This window comes from Vipera ursinii (genome assembly GCF_947247035.1).
Source record: "Vipera ursinii genome assembly, chromosome: 7".
NCBI lineage: Eukaryota > Metazoa > Chordata > Lepidosauria > Squamata > Viperidae > Vipera > Vipera ursinii.
The window spans coordinates 1,110,774-1,131,255 of record NC_139521.1 but is presented as its reverse complement, the minus strand read 5'-3'; the positions used below and the strand labels follow the sequence as shown (position 1 = coordinate 1,131,255).

The 20,482-nt window shown below is 44.0% G+C and overlaps 1 protein-coding gene across 5 annotated transcripts in view; it reads right to left on the bottom strand.

Moving 5' to 3' along the window:
• LOC310643339 (cytosolic beta-glucosidase-like) overlaps positions 1 to 20,482 on the bottom strand; it is a 69,837-nt gene that overhangs the window by 26,609 nt on the left and 22,746 nt on the right. For all 5 annotated transcript variants that reach the window (XR_014493055.1, XM_083367678.1, XM_083367677.1 and 2 more), the window contains exons 3-5: positions 19,803 to 20,030; positions 14,279 to 15,084; positions 12,704 to 12,827 (exon numbers count right to left, since the gene is read on the bottom strand). Coding sequence is in view for 4 of the 5 variants with exons in the window: in XM_083367678.1 (XP_083223804.1) it covers positions 12,704 to 12,827; positions 14,279 to 15,084; positions 19,803 to 20,030 (1,158 nt within the window). In the remaining variant the exon portion in view is untranslated. The remainder of the gene's footprint in view (positions 1 to 12,703; positions 12,828 to 14,278; positions 15,085 to 19,802; positions 20,031 to 20,482) is intronic.

The window sequence follows — 20,482 nt, the reverse complement described above, 5'->3', positions numbered from 1 at the left end:
CTATAGACCTCTTACACCCAAACTGAGAAAATTAGTTATTCTGCTTTATTCCGAGCTACCAGGGTCACGTCTCTGCTTAATCGTGGTTGTCCCCAAGGTGCTTTTCCGTGGTTTCACAACCGTGGCCTGGCTGACTGAGAATCTCCAATAAATCGTGGGTTAAAGTAGGCAACTGTGCCCTCGTCAATCTTCTCGGCCTTCTCACAAGTATGGATGAAGCGAGAGGAAGTTCCTCGCGGAAGTTATCTTAAACTTCTGGAAGGGAAGAGGCGTAGCTGGCTCCACCACCCACTTCCGCATCCCTGCGGTTGACCTTCTTGATTTAAGAGGAAGGCGCGAGCTCCAGTTAGGAAAGAAAAGTAATTACAATTCAGTCAATCCCGTTCCCCGAAGCTGAGAGGCTCACCAAGCAGATGAGTAGAGGACAAGCTTGACCCCTGCAAAGGCAGCCTGGTCAGGCTCTCCTTGGACGCCTCTAGCTTGTTGGAAAGTTCAAGAAACTCAGCATGACGTCAACCGGTAAGGTCAACTTTCTACGCAAGGACCGAATCGCTTAAAAGAACTGACTATTTAGTGACGAAAAAAGGCTCTCCCCGAAAAGTTACAACTCTTGGAATTTTAACCTCACTATTTCTCCTTTCCATTTATTTATTTATTTATTTTGGTGGCTTAATGGAAACTCAGCTTCATGCTTCTCGTGATCTGGGCAAAATAGCAGTTGATTATTTACATTTTCAGTAGCCCTGCCCTGGGAAATTTTTAGTCATCGTCTCTTCCTCCTCCTTATTCATCAACATAATCATCAGCCTAACCCTTTCTTTCTTTATATATATAAAAAAAACATTAGCCACATTTTCCTCTGAAAAAAGCGGCTGAAGTACAGGTAATGTACAAGAGTTCACTTACTGACCGTCCAAAGTTGCAACGGCCCTGAAAAAAGTGACTTATTGCTGCTTTTCACAGTAGAATAGACCATTGCAGCGTCCCCATGATCACATCATCAAAATTCAGACGCTTGGCAAGTGACTCGTATTTACGACGGCTGCCATGTCCCGGGGTCACGAGATTTCCTTTTGCGACCGTGTTACCAACTGAACAACTGCAGTGATTCACTTAACAAATGTAGCAAGAAAGGAGATCATAAAATGGGGCAAAAGCCACTTAATAAATGTCTCACTTAGCGACAGAACTGTTGGGGTCAATTGTGGTCCTAATTCAAGGATTACCTGTACATGTTCTGGAGATCTGCGTAGGAAAAAGGGGTAAGGCATTAGGGAATTTAAGAGTTTCAGCAAAATATAATTTTAGGTCCAACACACACACACACACACACACACACACAGCCAGAGAGATAAGAGTGGGCAATTTTGGTGTGGGTTTGCTGAGTCACTGCTACAACATCCCACAGGGCTCTTTCCTCACAACACAAGTGAGCCAGCCATCCCACAGTAACTGGACACTCATTTCTAGATAAAATTATCAAAGATAATCCTAAAATCCTAGCTGACATTTCACTTTGCGTGGGTTTAAAGGCTAATCCAATGGCTAAAACTTCTTAAGAGATGTTGAGTCACACATTTATATTCAGAGAGGTGTGTGTCCATCGTAGAACTGCCAACAGAATTTTTTTTCTTCATATAATTTACCCATAAAAAAATCCTGGTTCATGTTGATCAATTATCCTACTAAGCATCACCCAGAATTGAATCACCATCGGGAATTAGAGTCAATGGTAATATTTGGATGGAGGCTTAGTCTAGGTCTCTAAACCCCGCTTCCTTCACCATCTTGAGCCAAGAGCTTCTTTCTGTTCAGTTTCTCAGTTCAAACTGGAAGATGGATCCAAGCTACCCAACGCAACCTCCAAGTTGCTGCTATTGGTTTGCACCAGGCGCTTACTATTTTTCTTGCATGGACGTTGTTTATCATCAAATTGAGTTAGGCCTTCACGTTCTGCATATCATGCTTAGAAGCCTACAGGATGAGCCTGTAAGAGTTTATCCAAGTGCAGATCATGTGATGACAATGATCCGTCTCAACGGAAATGTAACTGAGCATGCAATCGATTCCAGAATAAAGGGACATTTTAGTAACATTGCAATAACAAAGTGGGGGGGGGGCTAAATTCACACTAGTGTGAAATCAGGAACTAGGATAGAATTCAAAAATGCTACAAGGTTTGGTCACCACGATGTAAAAAAAGATGTTGAGACTCTAGAAAGAGTGCAGAGAAGAGCAAAGATGATTAAAGGTCTGGAGACTAAAACATATGAAGAACTGTTGCAGGATTTGGGTATCTCTACTTTAATGAAGAGAAGGACCAGGGGTGACATGGTAACAGTCTTCCAGTATCTCAGGGGCTGCCCCAAAGAAGAGGGGGTCAAGCTATTCTCCAAAGCAACTGAAGGCAGGAGAAGAAGCAACGGATGGAAACTCATCAAGGAGAGAAGCAACCTGGAACTAAGGAGGAATTTACCGACAGTGAGAACTCCTTGCCTTCCGAAGTTGTGGGTGCTCCATCATTGGAAGTTTTGGTCTAGGTCTTTCTCCCTGCACAGAGGAAGGGTCTCACAAGTAAAGGGAGGAGGGAAATGATGGATGGATGGATTCATCATAAACACACTAACATGAGTTTTGTTTTTTTGTTTTTTTTTAAATGAAGAACAATTTAAGCTACAACATTCCGGGAAACATCCGTTATGCACTGATCTTTCACTGTAGCAGAGTTATATGTGGAGAAATGTAGTTCCGGAAATCCGTCTCCCTTTCCTCACACACTACATGGGCACCACATGAACATTCACAAAAAGAATTGTCTAGGCTGAGTCTAATACAGAGTGAGAGGAACACAGCCCTCTGACATTATTAGACAATAAGCCGCGGAGAACGCCACCGTCTTGTCCGTGCGCACACCCGAGACAAAGCAGCCGAGAGAAACTGGCCACGTGACTTGTCAGCTTGATTTATGAGGTACCTAAATCTTGAGGGAAACAATCTTTTGTGTATTAAACCTCTGCTCAAAGCAGTGCTGTGTAGAAAGATAACTGAGGACGACAGGGATGGCTTTGGGTCTACCGGAGCTGGAACAGATGTGATAAGAACCCGTGTTCCTACAATTCTTCTCCTTTCAAACCATCGCAAGTGGGAAGGGGGTCCAAGGAAGCCAAATGTAAAGAGAAAGGTGAGGCGCAAAAGAATACCCCACGATGAACTTTTGATGGACTGCTTCCTTGATGATAGGACTTTGGCTAAACAGAGGGGCTTCACGCCGATACGTTGATGAGAAAAACGCATCGGGAGCTCATTATTTCCCAGCCAAAGGCACGATTTCCCCAACATCCTTGGTTTAATTTGCAGATGGCTGTCGTAGCGCATCAGTTATTCAAACTCATTTTCTCCTAACCCTTTTTCTTTCTTTTTTTGAGGGCAAGTAGAAGACTCTTTAACTACATTTTGCCCTGGAAGCAGACTGTCTAATTTAGAAATACAAAGATTTCTGTTGGAGAAGTGGAGTGACTCAAGTCTTCTCAGACCGGGAGCACATGGCTCCGTTGAACATACGGGCTTGTTGAAGCAGGTGTGTTAGGACAAAAACACACACACACACGTAGACACACGAACCAGATGGCTGATGAGATTCCTATGTGAAATGCTATAAGGAGAAACAGTCTATAAGAATTCACACTGTACTTTTAGTTCTTCCTGGATGTTACTCTCAATTCCACTACAGGCTCCCTGTGCTAAAAGGTAGAAGACCAATCAAGAATCTACAGAATCTTATTTTCCTTTCCAAAGCACCAGAAGGCAGGACAAAGAACAATGGATGGAAACTAATTAAGGAGAAAAGCAACCTGGAATTAAGGAGAAATTTCCTAACAGTGAGAACAATTAACCCGGTGTTTTCAAGAAGAGACTGGACAGTCACTTGTCTGAAAGAGTCTCCTGCTTGGACTAGAAGACCTCCGAGGTCCCTTCCAGCTCTACTCTGAATTGAAATTGAATCTAATCGTTGGGATGAAACCCAGACTGAACAATCAGTAGAAAACCACACGGAAGCAATGCTGCTTAAAATCAGCAAACGGCCCGCCATCGGTACAAACCAACGTTAATTGACCATGTTTCTTAGTAGGCCGTATCTTGTTATGTTCAGCTGGATATACCTAGATAAGAATGCCTTAAGATTTAAATCTGAAATCTATGCTTCCGGTGTCTAAAAGACCTAGGAGGTTAAAAAGGTTTCCCAGCACTGGAGCCATTAGCAGAAGCCGATGCCGAGCCATCTTCCTGGGAGAGAAAGTTCCACCAATGGTTTCTTCTGCTCACCACCTGGCTCAGCTGTTCTTGAAGAGAAGGACCCATGAAGGCCCTCCGCAGATTAACGGCTCTTGGGCCAGCAGATGTTGCCTCGGACCCCCGGGACGGAATTTTATTGGCAAGTGCCAGCATTTTGCAGTCAGCTCGGAAGCTAATGGAGCTCCTTCAACACCTGTTCTCGTCGATTAGTTCCCCCGTTGGAATTCGGTCACCTGCATTCTAGGATTATCTCAATTTTTTGAGTTGTCTTCAACAGCAGTTCCGTGTCAACCCTACTCTCTCCTGACAGGAATGAAAGACCAGTTTGATGAAAAGTGCTCGTGCAGGCACTAACTGAGAGGGGGGGAGGGAGAGGAGAGAGGAGGGGAGGGGAGAGGGAGAAAAGAGAGAGAGCAGAGAGGAGGTGGAGACAAGGGACAGAGAGTGGAGGAAGAGAGGGAGAGAGGGAGGGAGAGAGAGAAGGAAGGGAGAGAGGAGAGAGAAAGGAGAGGGAGAGAGCGAGAGAGGAGGGAGGGAGGGAGAGGAGAGAGGAAATGGGAGAGAGAGAAGGGAGAGAGAGAGAGAAAGAGAGAAGAGGGAAAGAGGGAGAGGAGAGAGGAATGGAGGGGAGAGGGAGAAAAGAGAGAGAGGAGAGAGGAGGTGGAGACAAATGAGAGAGAGTGGAGGAAGAGAGGGAGAGGAGAGAGGGAGGGAGAGAGAGAAGGGAGAGAGGAGAGGGAAAGAAGGGGAGAGAGAAAGGAGAGGGAGAGGAGAGAGCGAGAGAGGAGGGAGGGAGGGAGAGGAGAGAGGAAATGGGAGAGAGAAGGGAGAGAGAGCGAGAAAGAGAGAAGAGGCAGAAGAGGAAGAGGGGAGAGGGAAAGGAGAGAGAGAAAGAGGAGATGGAGAGAAGGGAGAGAGAAAAAGAGAGAGAGAAGGGAGAAGAGAGAAAGAGGGAGAGGAGAGAAGGGAGAGAGAGAGACGAAAAGGGAGAGAGAGAGAGAAAGAGAGAGAGAGAAGGAGACAGAGAGAGATGCAATCAATCATTTGTTATGCAACTCTAACTGCCACGGGAGGAGAAGGACATGCTCTATCACCCACGTGATCGCCCTGCGTAATGTGTCCCCAGGAACTGTTGCACAGAAAGTTAGTTCTCACTCCCTAATCCTGTGGCCAGGTTCTCTGGTGACAGCCATATTATTAATTAGCGTATATCTGTTTACATCCAGCCTGCCCATTAATCACCCTATCAGGAAGGTTGTCTAATTAATTAACCACCATAGGTGGTCACAACAGCCAAAAGAACCATTTCAGGTACAGCAAAGCACGTCATTTGTCTTCTCCTACACATTAGCCATCTCCTCCTGGTAGCTCTTTCTTCCATGCTTTCTTCTCTCCTTGATCTCTGTATTAGCTCTGCCCCTGAGGACACTCCTGCTCGGCAAGGACTTTTCATTCTTGGAGAGTTACGACAACAATTTATGGGTCTTCACATCCCTTTGACAGCTCCTTTGGTCCCTTCATTGAAATAACTTTCCTTTTCAATTGTGTGGAGGTATTTTCTCAAGTAAGTTCGCATATTCATACCTTTTTTGGGAGAGAGGGGGTTGGACATTATAATATGTGATGTCTCTATGCCCAGTTTATTCATCCAAAACTTCCTTTTTACCCTTCCTTCCTTCTTCTCTTCTTCTCCTGCTTCCTCCTCTCTCCTCCTCCTCCTCCTCTTCCTCCTCCTCCTCCTCCTCCCCCTTCCTCTTCTCCTGCTGATTCCTCCTCCTCCTCCTCCTCCTCCTCCTCCTCCTCCTCCTCCTCCTCCTTCCTCTTCTCCTGCTGATTCCCAGTTGCCATCAATTTGGCAGTTCGATTCTCACCAGCTCCTGGTTGACTCAGCCTTCCATCCTTCCCAGGTCGGTAAAATGAGGAGCCAGATTGTTGGGGGGGGGCGCAAGAGGCTGACTCTGTAAACCACTTAGAGGGGGCTGTCTTAAAGCACTGTGGAGCGGTATAGAGGTCTAAGGGCTATTTAAGATGGGCAGATGCTTAGACAGGCCCGTGGCTAAAGCTGCCACTGAAGGACCAACCTCTTCCTGTTTCTTTGCTGTCTTCTGATGAAAAAAAGACTTTGGTTGAATTATACAATTATACAAGGTTGGAAGTCTAGTCAAACCCGATCAGCAAGTTTGCATTCGAGACCTGAGTCCTGCTGTGTGGCGGGTGAGCTCCCGGCATTCGCTCCAGCTCCTGCCCACCTGGCAGTTCGAAAGCGTGCATTTGCAAGTAGATAAATAGGTACCACTTCGGTGGGCACATTAACGGGGACATGAAAGGAGATCCCAACCCGGTGCCTCCCAGGGAACGGTGATATCACCAGCTAATCTGTCAAGGTAATGATTGAACAGCTAACCAGTTTATGTAATCTAAGATATAAGATGTAATGATGGGAATGACTCAGCAGGATCTGTGTCTCTTTAAGAGCCTTGTGTAAAGGGAAGGCTCTGCTGATGTGTTCTCTCTCTTCCGTTTCCTGCTGTAACTGTGGTTTGTTTGATCCTGTATTAGCATGTGTATGTATATTGTTCCTGGTGTATGATATTGTAGATAGTGTAAGATAAACCACCATTTAATATAGACCACTGTTTACTGTATTTACTCCTGGGTTATCTCACGCAATAATCGGTGCTCTGACATAATCCTTTCGACCCAGAAGTGACTCAGTGCTCCCAAGGTGAACGGGGTTGGACCTTTAACCAAGGGAAGAAATCTTGTCCCTTTTCCTCATGGTGAAGAGATGCTTCCTTATATCGAATTTGAGTCTTCCTAGGCTTCAATATACAAACAATCAAAGTGTCATGCTGGATTTTGTGTAGCTTTGGTGTTTTGTTTTGTTTTTAAAACTTTCTGCGTGCATTTTTTTTAAAAAAAAACCAATCTATACATCTGGCTGCACAGTGAAACTGTCGCTGTGCAAAAGCTTTTTTGTTTAAATAAAAGACATTTTTCATATCACATTAAACCTTCCTTTCCCGCTACAAGCCAGCAACAGGTGCATATCCCAAGCTTATTTAACACCAACAGATTAGAGATGAAAGAATTGAAGGAGATTTTTCTGTATCTGAAAGAGAATACGAAAACGGACGTAGCAAAACACTGCCCCCTCCAGTTGCACAGAAGGCACAGTTACAATCTCTACAACATAAGACTCCTCACTACTGCAAAATATAGAAGGCATATAAAACCCAAATGTATTCAGAGGCTGCAAGATGTTGCAAGGTTAATTGAATACCAGTGAGGTCTGAAAGAACAACAGAATCGAATTGAATCAAATCAAATAGAATAGAATAATGGAACAGAACAGAATAGAATTAGAGTAGAGTAGAGTAGAGTAGATGAGAAATAGAATAGAATAGAATAGAATAGAATAGAATAGAATAGAATAGAATAGAAAATATGAAATAGAATAGAATAGAATAGAAAATATGAAATAGAATAGAATAGAATAGAAAATATGAAATAGAATAGAATAGAATATATGAAATAGAATAGAATAGAAAATATGAAATAATAGAATAGAATAGAATAGAATAGAATAGAATAGAATAGAATAGAATAGAATAGAATAGAATAGAATAGAATAAGAAGGATAGGATAGGATAGGATAGGATAGGATAGGATAGGATAGGATAGGATAGGATAGGATAGATGAGAAACAGAATAAAATGGGGCAAATACACGTCTTGCTTAACAACAGAAAGTTTAGGCTCAGTTGTGCTGGTAAGTTGAGAACTATTCTGCAAAATTATTTGCATTTCGTATGAATATGCCATTAGTAGCCCCAAATCTATGCCTCTATTTTATCCAGTCTCCTCCTGTGCTGCATTCTATTAATCAGTATTTTTGCTTTGTGACCGTAGAAAGGCAGTTGCACAGCAAATATTGCAATATGTTTTCTCTAGAACTACATTTGCATTATGTGGAAATGATTGGGACGGACAAGATACCTCTTTACGGAGACAAAAACCTAAGGAGCTCAAAATAATCATCATTAATAAAGAAGCAACTTACAGCCCACAAAAATCAAGGCCTTTAATGGCATCGAACAACATCTGCCCATCCCAGGTTCTGGGGAAGAACTCAACAGGTGGACAAAAACGCCAGATCCAGTCTAAACATCTGGCTGGCTGTGCAAAATAATAACAAATGGGGGGGGGAGCAAAAGAGCTACTCCTTTCCAAGTAAAATTGGTTATTTGTGCAAATTTGCCCTTTCTTCGCCTCCACAAAAGACGCTAATTGATGTTTTACTTTAAACCAGGAACAAGATAGTGGACTCTTAGAAATGGATGATAGCTCCATATGCTAAAAAAAAGTATCATTCAAATAGGATCATCTGACAGTGAACTTATCTCTAATAATGACTTCACAGAGCATGACTTCAAGCAAACATCCAGGTCGTGGTTAATCCCACGGTTTTTGGTTTTTCCTTGAAGACATTTCACTTCTCATCCAAGAAGCTTCTTCGGTTCTTGGATGAGAAGCGAAACATCTTCAAAGAAAAACAAAGAAAATCCAGCTGCCTCTTGGAAAAAGCATCTTTGGGTTGACTTCATTCATTTTATCATATCTACCAAAGGCCGACAGCATTATATGAAACACATGAGTCCTTCGGGAAAGGGCGGTATATAAATCTAAATAATAATAATAATAATAATAATAATAATAATAATAATAATAATAATAATAATAATAATAATAATAATAATAATACCAAAGCAAGCTAAGGCACATATTGATATCCAGGACTATCAAATTTTAGTAGAGATGTATGGTTGGGGTTGCTCTCTATGCCAAACTTGCTACACATTCTATCTTTAAAGTTAGGCCATTTCCAATAAAAGTTGAACGACGTACGCTTGCTAAATATATAAATATACCCTAAGCAACTTAAGCAGACACACATACGGAGGAAATTCTGAAGTGGAGTCAGAGCCAAGCAAAGGAACAGAGAGAACGAAGAAGTTGTAGGAAAACTTTCCACTGTAAAATAATAATTCAGGAAATACAAGCCGGTATAAGGAGTTACATTAAATAAGATTTCAGGTTTATAGTTTGTGAAATAATCATCGCCGCAATTCAAAAGGCCTGACACACATTTCTTGACTAAATCTCTTTGTTATTTATTCTCCCTGAAAATATTTGTTCCATTATACGTTAGCTGCAGAAATTAGATTCATAAATTGGTGACTGGTTGTTTCATCCTTTCCCCCCTTTTAAAAACAATACAGCCTGTAATATTTAAATGTGGTTCCTAATGTTTTTTGGGGGTTGTTGTTGTTGTTGTTGTTGCTTTTTGAAACATTCAGGAGCGGCCAAGATTTTGAATCCACATAGATGAGAACAAGTTATCTCTTTAGAATGAACATCACAACACTGGATTTAGGAATTGCAATGGAGGATTAAAAAAAAAACCTATCCTTTTAATCTTTCACTTGATTAAAGGAATTTAAATAGTGAAGCGTATCATGCACTCGTGACCTCCCGTTTGGACTACTGCAACGCTCTCTACATGGGGCTGCCCTTGAGGACCACTCGGAGGCTTCAGCTGGTGCAGAATGCGGCCGCACAAGTTGTGATGGGGGTTTCCCGATACTCCCATGTAACACCTCTACTCCACGAGCTGCATTGGCTTCCGGTTGCCCTCCGGGTGAGATTCAAGGTGCTGGTGATGACCTATAAAGCCCTAAATGTCATGGGTCCGGGATATCTGAGGGAACACCTGCTGCCAGCATCAGGTTCTTCGTCCAGTGCGCTTCCACAGGGAGGGTCTTCTCAAGGTGCGGCCGGTTAAAGATTGCCGGCGGACAATACCCAGGGGTAGGGCCTTCTCAGTGGGCACGCCTGCCCTGTGGAACCAGCTGCCCGCAGAGTTTAGGACTGCCCCCGACCTCCGTTCATTCCACCGGGACCTGAAGACCTGGCTCTTCGAGCTCTCTGGCCCAGGCTGAGAATTTTAATTTTAATTTTAATTGTTTTTTTTTACTTTTTCAGGGACTGTTGTAATTATTTTTAATTGTTTTTAACTTTTGTATTTCTTGTTTTAAATTACCCTGTAAACCGCCCTGAGTCCTTCGGGAAAGCGCGGTATATAAATCCAATTAAATAAAAATAAATAATAAATAACTACCAAAATTAGACTGTGTTTTGTGTGTTTGGCCTTTGCAAATAGCTTGGACTCAACTCCCCATTTTCTAATGTAGGAGCTCCCTTTAACAAAGCGCAGAGTTAATGGGATTTGCGCAACTGCTTCGCTTCCCCCATTGTGTCCTTTTCAGCGTAAGTTTTTTTTGTCCAGATTTGGGAGGGGAAACTTCCAACTTTGAACTCCTGTAGGTTGAGATATATCAGCCTGCCCCTCTGCACACACCTTGACAATTTTTTACTGAAGTCTTCAATAAATATCATGGCGCCTTTCCACGCACAAAGTGGTCATTAAGAACCCAGAGCTGCCCATCTCGGCACTTTGGAACCGCTGCGCTAACTCGGGCATAATTCTGCATCTAAAAAGTTGGATTTTGTTAGGAAAGTTCATAAAAATGTGGCTTGAAACCTTGCTCGCTCCTAAATTGATTGAGAGGGATGTGTGTGAAGGAAAAAAAAACCCAATGGATCTGTCTTTACACAGCTTGATTTTGATGTTATTCCCACAGACACGATTGCTGAGCGTTTTTTAACATCTGAATGGGTAATAGAAAAAAATAATAACCTGACAGCGGTTCGAACTTTTGCACATTTAAAACCAGGCATCCTGGAAGACGTGGATATTATTACTTTAGCAACAAGGACACCGTTTAAGGTTTCGGTGAAAAAAGATTGAATGTTGGGGCCGGTGAGCAAATTCCCAGGTAAGATTTAAGAGGCCTGCTGTTGGATATTAAGGACTAAATTATAAAACGGTAATACTGTTTAAGAGCATTCGTCATAGGAATTTTAGTTTTATGCCTCAATAAGTAAGAGTTTTATACCTTATAATCACTGCAGCTGGAGTTTCAATAGAGGGAAAAAGTATTCATTTCCCATTTCAGCCCTCCTGACATTTTAAAAGCAAGGGGTTTTGGTCTTCCCAATGCTTCTCTGCTTTATTGTCAATTGTAAAATAAAGGGATGGAATACATGTACGGTAATTGTTCGCCTGCAATTAATATTTACTTATTTATATCCCACTGTAGTAGTAGTAATAATAATAATAATAATAACAACAATAACAATAACAATTATTATTATTATTATTATTATTATTATTATTATTATTATTATTATTATTTATCGAGAATGAGAGGGTGAAGATCTTGTGGGACTTCCGAATACAGACAGATCGCCATTTGGAACACAACACCCCAGATATCGCAGTCGTAGAGAACCAAAGCATATAGTTGATTGATATCGCTGTACCGGAAGATGCCAGAGTTGAAGAAAAAGAACTGCAAGAAATTACGAAATACCGCGACCCGGCCATCGAAACTGCGCAATTACGGATGAAACATGTAACAGGGATACCCATTGTCATCGGGGCGCTGGGAACTATGTCCAAAAACTTTGCAAAACACATCAAGAAATTGCAACTTCCTGCAATAACTCCAGCAAAGCTACAAAAAACTGTGCTACTCAGAACATCTTACATTTTAGGGAGATACGTGGTTGATACCTAGGATGCTGGCAGCAACCCGTGTCAACCATCAGTGCCAGTCAGTCTGAATGTTCAGTTGACTGAGTTTCATGTTTTATGAATAAAAGTGTTAATAATAATAATAATAATAATAATAATAATAATAATAATAATAATAATAATAATAATAATACTGTGTTAAGTATTTCAGGGAACCTATTTTCCAAGAAGCAAAGGCATTTTGGGGGGGGGCAAGAAAAATTCTAAAGGATCCTTTCACAACAGGATCGCCTTTAAAACCAAAGCGATCCAATCAAGGATTACCGAAACGAGGCGCAAACCTGGGAGCCTTGGCCCCATCCCTTGAATTGTCTTCTGACCTTTCAACTTCCTAGCTATGGAAAAAAAACCAAATCCCTTTAATTTCAGGCGGAGCCTTATCGCCGCTTCTCCCGGGAAGTCAATATTTGTGAAATCAATATTGCAGTGTTCAACTCTGTTTTCTTCCCTCGGGTAAATTCTTCCAATTAATACGACTTTTGAGCACCGTGAATTCATGAAAGGGTGCCTCCCCAACGTCACGGTACAGGGGATCTAAGCTAGATTCTCTTTCCTATCTCCTTCCAAAACTTTCCCTTCCAAATTGCCATGCCGCCCTCCGGATGCACATTAACTTGAAGAACCAAACAGGCATCTAGGAAAAATTGTATTAAGTTTGCGCAATTGATCTTCCGTCCTTCTTAAACTGTACCTTTTAAAATCTCCTGTAAAGTCAGCCTAAAATACTCCCAGCGCTGGCCGTCGTCCGTGGGAGCCGGGTCACTTTGGGAGAAGCCGTTCTCAGTGATGTAAATTACGGGGTGATTATATGTGTCCTGGAATAAGGGAGAAGACATTCCCTTCAGAGCAGATGTCAAGAAAAGCCCATAAAACAAGGTGCCTTAGCCTCCGTCTACTTGAAGCTACAACTGCAAAGTACTTTTCATCAAATTGCACTGACCCTATTAACTTAATTTTCCACAAGCTGACCTTTTATGATTAACAGCAGAAAAGCAAAACTGTGCAAACATCCATGAAGGAGGAGAAATTACTTACTTTAATGAGAATACTGAAATTTCTTTTTCTTCCCCCCCCCCTGCATTAGCATCTGCTTCGCTGGCATGGCGTTTTAACCCCCCTCCATCCTTGCAAGGCACAACAAACACCCCACAGCCCCTCGGACAGACCCGGCCATCCTGTGCTGTGTGACTTCCTGGGGATTTGAGATGAAAATGGCCGTGCTTATGGAGAAGCAGTTCACAGCTAGGATGGGGATCAACTGCTAAGAGTGAATGAGGCTGACTCATAAGATGAATTTGGACCCAGAACTAGACATTTGCCTTATGTTTTATATATATTAATAGAAGGGCTCAACTTATTTTCCAAAGCAGGAGAAGGCAGGACAAGAAACAATGGATGGAAACTAATCAAGCAGAGAAGCAACCTGGAACTAAGGAGAAACTTCCTGACAGTGAGGACAATTAACCGGTGGAACTCCTTGCCTCCAGAAGTTGTGGGTCCTTCATCACTGGAGGTTTTTAAGAGGAGACTGCACCAGCCACTTGTCTGAAATGGTATAGGGCAGGGGTAGGCAACCTTGGCTCTTTGATGACTCGTGGACTTCAACTCCCAGAATTCCTGAGCCAGCCATGCTGAGGGGAAAGGGAGAGGTTTCCAAGCTGAGCCATGCTGGCTCAGGAATTCTGGGAATTGAAGTCCACGAGTCATAAAAGCGCCAAGGTTGCCTACCCCTGGTATAAGATCTCCTGCTTGAGCAGGGGGCTGGAGTAGAAGACCTCCAAGGTCCCGTCCAGCTCTATTCTGACTGATTTTCATGAAGGAAATTTTGGCGTTCAGCTGCCTTTCTTACTACAGGTAGTTCTCGACTTATAACAATTCGTTTCATGACCGTCTGAAGTTACAACAGCACTGAGAAAAGAGATGTTGTATAACTGTTTTTCACTCATACGATCGTCACCTGATCAAAATTCAGATTTGGTTGCTTGGTGACTGGCATGTACACATTAACCCTGACCCTTTGGCGACCTTCTGACTAGCAAAGTCAATGGGGAAGCCAGATTCACTTAACAACCATGTTATTCGCTTAACAACGGGCCAAGGGAGGGTGCTAAATGGGGCAAAACTCACTTAACCATCTTGCTTAGCAGCAGAAATTTTGGGGTCAGCTGAGGTCGTAAGTGGGGGTCGATCTGAATTCCCTCTGAGCCTGTTTCTCCACGCAAAGGGAAGTGGTTAGTGAGAGAAAAGCAAGAGTAGAATTCGTCACCTTGATGTAGGTCAACAGCCGCCGTAAACCCCAGGGAACGACCGCCAGCCAGGAATTCCCGGTGGCCACAGGCCAGGATGGATCTAAAACTTGTTCGGCTTCTTTGTCTGCACAGAAACTCGGCTGGCCGGGCTTGTGATCTGGGTGCTTAACTTTGCGGGTGGTGTAATAATTGAGGGCAAAGAAATCGGCCGTGCCTTTAATCCTCGCCTTTTCCCGTTCGGTAAATTCGGGAAGCCGTGAGGACAGAGAGCCTGGCTCCATGCACATGGCGGAAATCTTCGATTTCATCGCAGCAGGATAGTCGCCGTGGAGGAAGATCGGGGTGGCGAACCAGTCCAAGGAAAACACGATGTGCCTCTTGGCAGCTTCCCGGTCAGCGAGGGAATTCGGATCGAAGGGTTCAGCCCAATCGGAGTTGAGGGCTACAGACACAAGTCCACCCTGTTGTTCCCGAAAGAGTTGGTGGTAACTATGCCAAGCTTCGGCATGGGCCTTGATCATGTGGTGGGCTGCCAGATAGGCACCAACACCGGGCATTGAGACACCCGGTGCTATAATTCCCTTTTCATAGCCGTAGACAGCAACGACGTGCGGTTCGTTAATGGTGATCCACAGCTTCACTCGGTCCCCAAAGGTTTGGAAACAGAACTGGGCGTAAGCGTTGAACGCCTCCACCGTGGCCTCGGATCTCCAGCCACCTTGGTCTTCCAAACGCTGAGGTAAGTCAAAGTGATACAGTGTCACCACCGGGATGACGCCAATGGAGAGCAGCCCATCGATCACTTGGTTGTAATAATGAACTCCTGAGGAAGAGAAGGCCAAAAGGTTAGTGAAATTGGCGTTTGCTTCTTTCACGTTGCTCGTCCTCACTGTTCTCTCTCGCACTGAGCCTTCCTTCCTTCGGCCTCACTCTCTTTCCCAAATTGAGCCATTTGATAACAGGCAGGCCAACCTTGTTGTTGATCTATTAGGAGGGTGGAAATAGAGCCAGCGATGTGCTTAACGTGAGCGCACAGAGACTTGCCGTGACGAGCCCTGAAGGATCTGGTCAAGAGTTTATCATATTCTATAATATGGACATAATAGAGAAAAAAGACTTAACTCTATGGAGAGTCTCAGTCATCTGGGTCATGATTGTCCCAACGGTGCTTTTTCAGGAGGCCACTGGACTTTCTTGTTTTTCTTTGAAGACCTTTCGCTTCTCATCCAAGAAGCTTCTTCGGCTCTGACTGAATTGGTAGGGAATTGAAGGATTTATACTCCTTACAGACGGCTGGTCATTTGCTTCCTTTTAGAGTTGTTGAGGTCACTTGGAGGTTTGTCTGTGTTCTCCGGATCCAAGTGGCCTCAATGACTCTCTAAAAGGAGGCAAATGACCAGCCGTCTGCAAGGAGTATAAATCCTTCCATTCCCCACCATCCAGTCAGAGCTGAAGAAGCTTCTGGGATAAGGAGCGAAACGTCTTCCAAGGAGAAACGAGAAAGCCCAGTTGCCTCTTGAAAAAGCACCTTTGGGACTTATCTCCATGGCATTTAGAGCTGTTTTGGCTTTGATTCCCCAAAGTTGGTACTCTAAGCATAAACAGTGTCCACAATGCTTTAAAGCAGCTACCTCATTCCCTAGAGACATGGGGTTACTGCAAGGACAGCCATGTGATCCCAGGAAGACATAGCTGCTTTAAAGGGTTGCGCTCTGTTGCTTTATTCATCCCTGGTACCTTTTTTTGGAATCAAAGCCAAAAACCTCGCCCAGCCCAAGTCTGTTTTATTTAATTATCAGCCTATTTCCAAGCAATATCTCCCGCATGTGAAAGCACCTGGTGATTAACACCAATTAACACAGAACTATTTTTGTTTTAATTTTTCCAGCTTTCTGTTCACCCGCATTAAACATTTAAACACACACATGCGCACACAGAGACAACTACACAAGGGCCAGATGTCTTGTTCTGCATTATCTTTATCCAGGCAGTGTTGGGCATTTAGATAATTCTGCTCTCACAGCTATACCATATGGCTGGCCTTACTTCAAGCCTGCCAGCTGTCCTGTTTTTCATCTACCTTCGGGTGCAACAAGATGCCACCAGTGTCCCATGGGCTTCCGGAGAAGCCTTCCAGAGGCACACCTTCCTTCCTACTTTGCAACCAATCAGTCGAGTTCCTTACGGACCCCTTGCTATTGTCCCACACTTTGCCAAGCTCACTTTCCCACAAAACCTCAATATTGGCAGAAATTGTTGGGGTCAAGAGGCTGACTCTGTAAACCACATAGGAGGGCTGTAAAGCACTGGGAAGTGGTATATAAGTCTAAGGGCTATTGCTATTGTCCTTCCTTCCTTCCCTCCTTCCTTCCTTTCTTTCCTTTCTTGATGGTGCAATGGTTAGAATTCAGTATTGCAGGCTGACTCTGCCCACAGTCTGGAGTTCGATCCTAATGGCTCAAGATTGACTCAGCGTTCCATCCTTCCCAGGTCGGTAAAATGAGGACCCAAATTGTTGCAGGTGATATGTTAACTCTGCAAACAGCTTAGAGAGGGCTGTAAAGCATTATAAAGCAGTGTATAAGTCTAAGTGCTATTGCTATCTTCCTTCCTTCCTTCCTTCCTTCCTTGATGGTGCAATGGTTAAAATTCAGTATTGCAGGCCGACTCTACCCACAGCCAGAAGTTTGATGCTGACCAGTTCAAGGTTGACTCAGCCTTCTGTCCTTCCGAGGTCAGTAAAACGAGGACCCAGATTTTGGGCGGGCAAACATGCTGACTCTGCAAACCGCTCAGAGAGGGCTGTAAAGTACTGTGAAGCGGTATATAAGTCTAAGGGCTATGGCTAAGTGCTAAAGATGATGGCCATCACAGATAATAACATCTCCAGCATTTTTTCATAGAGGATTACCTTTGCAAAAGATAGGTTAAACTTGGCTCAATTAAAGTTTTAATTTTAAATATTCTCAGTGACATTTAAAAATAAACACGACACTTTTAATAAAGTGTTGGAAGACAACTGGGGGGGGGGAAGAAACTCCAGCGAGATGTCTTTCATTTTAGATGCCAAATAGGTAATGAATCAGCTCGTGTGATACTTAAAAAAGGACACTGCGCCGAGATTTTTAATTCTCTTCCTGCTCTTTGCAAAAGAAAAAAAAAAAAAAAAAACACAACCCCACCAAATGCAGATGGGAGCGTGGCCTTTCCAAACTTGGCGGCTGCAATTGTTTCAACAGATCACTGCTCAGGAGAAGCGAGATCCTGGGTAATGAAAACCAGCCTACCTCGAAGAGTTCCCGGCGCCCTTTTGATAAATGTAAAGTTCATAATATTAATCAGAATGTTTACAATGAGAACCAAAAAGCAAGAGGATATTCTTCTTTTTCTGTTTTTGCTCCAAAAAAAGGATGGACGACCGTATTGGTAAACAGGACGATGTTGCTGACGGTGGCCTTAGAAATGTCTGTTCTATTAAACGTGTCCCGTTGCTCCAGCGTCAAAAAAAAACCCCCAAAACAAACGTATCTCCTCTTTTGGACTGAAGTGCTGTCAACCGGCAAAAGTTATCTTGATTTCTATCTGCAAAGCGCTGCCATTTATTGAGGTTTTCTACGGATAAAAGCAAAACAAAAATGTCTGGCTTTTCTGGCAAAAAGTTCCCTAAGCAGAGAGCTGCACGGATGGCAAGTATTCTTCGGCCCCACCGTTGAAATCTCTCACACGCGCACGCACCCCACTGACACAGTGCCTTGTCCGTTCTTCCATCCCACGAGGCCTTTTAGCAAGTAAAGCGCAGACCTTTCCAGAAAAAAGGTCTTTCGGAACAGGATTGGCAAACCCTTCAGCACATTGGGCTTTCAAGGGGGACGAGGCAAGCGGGTGGACAGTCCAGCCAGCTGCAATTCCTCATTCTGATGGCTGCCGACTCCGTCTGCCGTCCGGCAAAAGGCCTTACAACTTTATTTATTTATTTATTTTTATTTTTATTGCATTTATATCCCGCCCTTCTCCGAAGACTCAGGGCGGCTTACAAGCTTAGCAGTAGCCTTCATTACATGGATATGCCTGCTTATTAGGGCTTTCACACACACCCCAAGCAGCATTATTACAAAGTCAGCTTAATTGCCCCCAACAATCTGGGTCCTCACTTTACCTACCTGGGAAGGATGGAAAGCTGAGTCAACCTTGAGCCTGGTGGGACTCGAACCTGCAATAATTGCAGGCAGCTGGTGTTACTTAAGGAGGCATCAGCCCACTGCTCCACCAAGGCTCCACTGGCTGCCAGAAGGCAACAAGATCTCTGGTCCAGGCCGGTGGGCTTCCAGACGCATCCAGTTTTGGCCACGGGGTGACTCCGAATGCTAGCTACGATAAAAGCGGGGACTTGATCCAGCTCCAGGGCTCTTCTGGTGTTTTCTGAAGAGGCAGGTGGGGTCAAAATATTATTTCACCCGTGCTAACTCTCGCGGAAACCACCGCAATAGGTATTGCTACCACACAGGTTAACAGAAATGAGAGTTTGAGGTCATGTAACCCAACCCCCATCTAGTCTCGCAGGAGACCTATACCACGTCTGACAGACGGCTGTCTGGTCTCTTCTTAAAAGCCTCCAGTGATGGAGCAACCACAACTCCCGGAGGCAAGTCCTCCCACTGCTTAAGCGAATCACAGAGTTGGGAGGGACCTTGGAGGTCTTCTAGTCCAACCCTCTGCTCAAGCAGGAAAACCTATACTCTTTTGGACAAATGGTGGTCCAGTCTCTTTTTTAAAAACCTCCAGTGATGGAGCACCCAGAACCTCTGGTGGCAAGCCGTTCCACTGGTTGATTGCTCTCACTGTCACTAAGTTTCTCCATAGGTCTAATTTGCTTCTCTCCTTGACTGGTTTCCATCCGTTGCTTCTTCTCCTGCCTTCCGCTGCTTTGGAGAACAGCTTGGCCCCCCTCCTCATCTTTGTGGCAGCCCCTCAGCCCCTCAGATATCGGGAGGCTGGTATCATGTCCGCCCTAGTTCTTCTTTTGTCTAGACTGGTTCTGGAAACCTTCTCAGTGAAGGATTAGCAATCACGTTTGTAGAACGTGGCGGATCCAAGCCAGCCTTGCACTTTGATACTTGGCCATTTTTCCTTCCTCCCTCCCCGTCTCAGGACACCCATGGCCACTTCCTTCTTTCTTTGTCCTGTGATGTCTTTATGTTTAACTTAGGAATTTCTGCACAACGCTACTAGCATCATCGGGGCAGAAAAGAAATGGTATCTATTGATGGCCGGTACTAAAAAAAAAAACCCAAAGCAAACAGTAAAGCAATAATATCCTAACTCTAACCTCATCTCTAAAGATCCCATCACCGGAAGTACGCTGGAATATTAATTAGGCCAGGATCATGATTATTTTTTAACATATAAATCCCATAATTACTGCGAACGAAGTTGCCATTTCAAATCTGCACTGCAGACTCGAACACTGGCTTAATTGTGCCAGACTGCGGCAATAACCTTGAATTAAGGCAGCACAAGTTTCTATTTTAAAGGAACAATTGCCTTTCTGGTTGATGAAACCTGTCGTCCCATCAGGTAACAGACGTGACCAGGAAAGAGAAAAACGATAATGAGTCAGCCCAAGCTGTTTGATACATTTCAAATCTTCCTCCCACAGAGAGTAGCTGCCACAAGCTACGTCGCCGGTCTGGTTCTTGAAAACTCGATCTCCTCCCTGGTGGGTGAACGTGTCCCAGACGCTGGGGCCTTTCTCATCTGCATCCCAGCCTCCTGGTTAAAGACAAAGCGATCGTTACACTTTTGACGTGCGGAGAAGGCACGCAGTGAATACATACGAGCAAGCACTTCACGTGGTTAGTTCAAAGAATGTACTGCCCCACTCACTCGCTCGCTCACACATATCTGTGTGGCTTAGTGAGCTTTATTAATATTCCCCAGCAATTCTCTTCGCCCAAAACTCAAGAGCTGTCCCAGTTAAGTCCGGCCATGAGCAAGCCAAGGTTAGTCCACAGAGCAATGGCCTGCTAGTAGACAAGGCACTTGAAAGTTCCTCAAGCAAAATAACTCCAGCGGGCAAAACGTAAAGCCACCCCCAGGACAGCTCAGGGGGAAAGAAAAGTTCGGAGGCTACAAGGCACAATTCCAAACACAGGGTCCATCTGGAGCGAAGCAGGGAAGACCACAATAGAGCAAAATATCTTGAAAAGCAACCCATTGTTCCC